This window comes from Urocitellus parryii, chromosome 1 (genome assembly GCF_045843805.1).
Source record: "Urocitellus parryii isolate mUroPar1 chromosome 1, mUroPar1.hap1, whole genome shotgun sequence".
In the NCBI taxonomy this organism is placed as follows: domain Eukaryota; kingdom Metazoa; phylum Chordata; class Mammalia; order Rodentia; family Sciuridae; genus Urocitellus; species Urocitellus parryii.
The window spans coordinates 55,329,813-55,333,966 of NC_135531.1; the positions used below are offsets into that span (position 1 = coordinate 55,329,813).

General features: G+C 36.4%; 1 protein-coding gene across 2 annotated transcripts in view; it reads left to right on the forward strand.

Annotated features, from left to right (window-relative positions):
* Positions 1 to 3,777, forward strand: part of Rad17 (RAD17 checkpoint clamp loader component) — a 34,560-nt gene extending 30,783 nt beyond the window's left edge. For both annotated transcript variants that reach the window (XM_026390833.2, XM_026390834.2), the window contains exons 16-17: positions 1,007 to 1,064; positions 3,096 to 3,777. In XM_026390833.2, coding sequence (XP_026246618.1) covers positions 1,007 to 1,064; positions 3,096 to 3,354 — 317 coding nt within the window. In that variant the 3' untranslated portion in view covers positions 3,355 to 3,777. The remainder of the gene's footprint in view (positions 1 to 1,006; positions 1,065 to 3,095) is intronic.
* Positions 3,778 to 4,154: the final 377 nt, after the last annotated feature.

Here is a 4,154-nt window from a genome sequence, read left to right on the forward strand (position 1 = left end):
ATTTTGAATAAGGGTTATTCAACCTGTATCGTGAGTAATATTGCTATGAACAGGAATATACAAATATTTCTTTGAGATTCTGCTTTCAGTTCTTTTGGGTATATGCCCATAAATTTTTGGAATTTCTGGATCATACAATAATTTTGTTTGTTTTTTGGATACTGGGTATTGAACCTAGAGACATTTTATCACTGAGCCACATCCCCAGTCCCTTTTTTTAGTTTTCATTTTGAGACAGGATCTGAGTAAGTTACTGAGGCTGGACTTAAACTTGTGATCCTCCTGCCTCCTGAGTTGCTGAGATTATAGGCATGTCCCACCATGCCAAACAATGATTTACTTAGGAGCTGTTTGTGGTTTTGGTTTGTGATTTCCTAAAGAATAGTCATGTTCAACCTTTTTGCATATACCTATTGGCTATTCATACATTTTCCTTTGAAAACTGTTTAAAACTTTTTTTTTTGTAACAATATGGATGCTTCTAGAGATCATGTGCAGTGAAAAAAACAGAGAGACTAATATACATAATCTCATTTATACTTAGAGTAAAAGAGTCCAATTCATGGAAACAGTAAAATATTGGTTACCCAGAGCTGAGGGGTGGGGAGATTGGGGAGATATTGGTCAAAGGACAAAAACTTTTAGTTAAGAGGAATAAGTCATGAGACCTGTTGTACATTGTGACTACGGTTAATAATGTATTTTTAAAAAATATTTTAGTTGTAGATGAACACAATATCTTTATTTTATTTATTTGTATTTGTTATGTGGTGCTGAGGATTGAACCCAGTGCCTCATCTGTGCTGGGCAAGCACTCTAACACTGAGCTACAACTCCAGCCCTAATAATGTATTTTTGAAATTCCTAAGAGTATTTTTAAGTGTTCTCACCAAAAAAGTAAGTATCTGAGATAATACATATGGTAAATTAATTCCTATTTGTCAATTAAAAAATAAATAAAAGAATGATGATGTTTTAAAAATTTTTTTAAAATATCTGTTTTCAGCTCAGATTTCTTTTATCCAAGATATTGGAAGACTTCCTCTGAAGCAACACTTTAGAAGGTAAGAAGAGCTGTTACTGAATATACTCAACATACATAAATAAAAGTTATGTGTCAGATATAAAAATACATATATTACATCCAGTGATTAAAGACCTTTTAATTACACTGTTGATCCTTCATTTTATTCAACATCATATGTTCACCCTTTCCTGATAGAATATATCAGAATAGTGAGACCTTATATCAAAATTAAAAGGGCTGGGGCTGTAGCTCAGTGGTAAAGTGCCCCCTGGGTTCAATCCCCAGTGTTGCCCCCCAAAAACGACCAGCTCTCTTTGCTGTCTCCATCCTGAGATCAAGACATAAAAATAGAGGGAGGATAAGTATTTTCTATTGTCCTTTTGCTTCTAAAATATAAGTAAATGCATTGAAATCTTTACTATTTAATTATCAATTCAACTATGTGATCTGACTTGGAGGCAGGATTTGTTGATGTTCTGAATTACAGTGACTAGTACTGTTATCTTTATGTTCCCATATTTAATATCTTGATTCATATTGATAATATTTACTATTTATTAAATATTAACATTTAACTTAATATTTAATAGCTGCATGATTTCCTGTAATTTAACACATACCTTATTTTGTATATTTAGCTCCTTTTCAACTTTTGTTATCATAGCCTTGTAAATAACCCTTTCTGCACGTCAAATATTATTTACTTGGATGAACTCCTAGAAATGAAATGCTGTGTCAATAGGTCTGTTCCTTTTTGAGGCTTTTGATCTCTGTTCCCAGGTTGCTGGCAAGAATATTTTGTCAATTTTATACCTACTTTCACGGTATTAGTATGTTCTTTTTCTTTAAACTATCCATCAACTGGGTTTTATTACTTTACTGTTATTTTATTTGATTGATTGCAGTACTGGGGATTGAACCTAGGGGCACTCTACCACTAAAGCAATATCATAAGCCTTTCCTTTTCTTTTCTAAGCATTCTTTCTTCCTTTATTTATTTTTTGGGGTGCTAATGATCAAACCCAGGGCCTCACATGTACTAGGCAAGCACTCTCCCACTGAGCACCCCTTCCCCTGTAGCCTTTCTTTTTTCTTTTTTTCTTTGTTTGAGACAGGTCTTGCTAAATTGCTAAGACTGATCTTGAACTTGTGATCCTCCTGCCTTAACTTCCCTAGTGGCTTGGATTACAGGCTAGATATTACAGGCATGCTTCACTGAACCTTGCTTGGTTTTTATCCCTTCAAAAGTGTCTTTGCCAGCAGGGCACATTGGTACATGTCTGTAATCCCAGCTGCACTAGAGGTTGAGGCAGGAGGATTACAAGTGCATGCCAGCCTGGGCAACTTGGTGAGATCTGGTCTCAAAGCAAAAATAAATAGGGCTAGGAATGTAACTCAGTAGTAAAATTGCTGAGCGTGTGCAAGGACCTAGGTTCAACCCCCAGTATGGCAAAAGAAAAAAAAATCTTACTATTTTAATTTCTGTTTTAAAATTTACAAAGTTAGAGCAATTTGTTTAGTAACATTTGTATTTCTTTAATAAGTTTTCTATTTGTGCCCATTTTTGGTGGTGTTTTTTTTTGTTTGTTTTGTTTTTGTTTTTTGTTTTTTTTTTTCATTTTAGTCTGTAGGAATTCTTTACTGAAGACATTAACCCTCTTTGCATTGCTAGTTTTATTCAGTTGTTCACCTTGTGGTTGGGCTGCCATCCCACTCCCACCCTAACCCCCACCTCTGAATGGGGATGGAACTCAGAGGCACTTTATCATGATCTACATTTCCAGCCCTTTTAATTTTTTGAGACAGGGTCTTACTAGGTTTCCCAGGGGCTGATCTCAAACTTGAGATACTCCTGCCTCAGCCTTCTGTATAGCTGAGATTACAGGTGTGTAGTATGGTACCCAGCTTAGATTTGGTTTTTATAGTTAAACTAAAGGGACTGGCTAAACAGTGTACACAGTGAAGATAAATGAAGGACCAGAGGAGGTGGTTTCAGAATCATCACACTCATACTATAAAGTAATCCCCTCCTTGTATACAATTAATATCTGCACTATGAATCTGACAGATTGAAAATGGAAGCCCTGATGGACAGAGAGCATGGATTGATAGACCCTGACACTGGAAATGAAGCACAGCTTAATGGAGCACAGACTACAGAGGAAAATCAGGGTGAACCCACTCAGACTGCTGAACCAGAAATTCTTCCTTTGAGTCAGAATAGTGGGAGTGAACTGCCTGCTAGCCAGCCTCAACCTTTTTCCTCCCAAGTGGACATGGAAGAAGAAGATATAATAATAGAAGATTATGAGAGTGATGGAACATAGAAATCAGCCTTGACAGATTCAAGTAGTACTTGAACAGAGTTAATATACTTTTCTGGTGAATTATAGACAATTTAATTATTATTATAGTATTTCATCACAAGCAACTTGACTCTTCTGTCATCTTGAGTTAAATAGAAAATCAAACCTTCAAGTACTCTTCTTAACTTTTTTTTTTCTCTAGTATTTATTTAGTCTTGTGAATGGGTTAGGGGAAGGAGATCAGTGTGTATTGTTTGAACATTATGCCAAATATCAGAAAATGTGAAGGAATCATCCAGAAATCAAAACCTTTATGTTGTAAATATGAATTTCAAAATAGTATAAGATGCAACTGAGTGTAAATAAACTTTGTGCCTTATTTACAGTTTATTATCTCTAGCTTCTCAGATACTGTTTTTTATATGTTGTACAGTATAATATTTTAGGAACTTTTTGGAAATATTTACATAATTTATATCGAAATTAAAATGTTGGATTTCATTCGTTTCTCTTATTTTTTTAACATTGTTTACTTAACTGCCATGTGTCCTAAGGCACTGTGCACTCATCCTTCATCCATTATCAAACCTTTCAAAAGGTAGGGAAGGTCCGCTGGCCACCTTGCTCTGAGACTCTCAGAGGTTGCTTAATTACCTTCTCAAAACGCGGTTCCCAGTGGTAGCCGGGAGTTAACCCCGCTGCGAGATGCCGGGTGGGGGCACCTAGCTGCTGGGCTCACCGCGAGAGAGTCCGGGCTGACAAAGCCGGGCGGGGCGAAGCTTGCTCGGCCCACCCCGGCCCCGCCTCAGAGCCCGATCCCG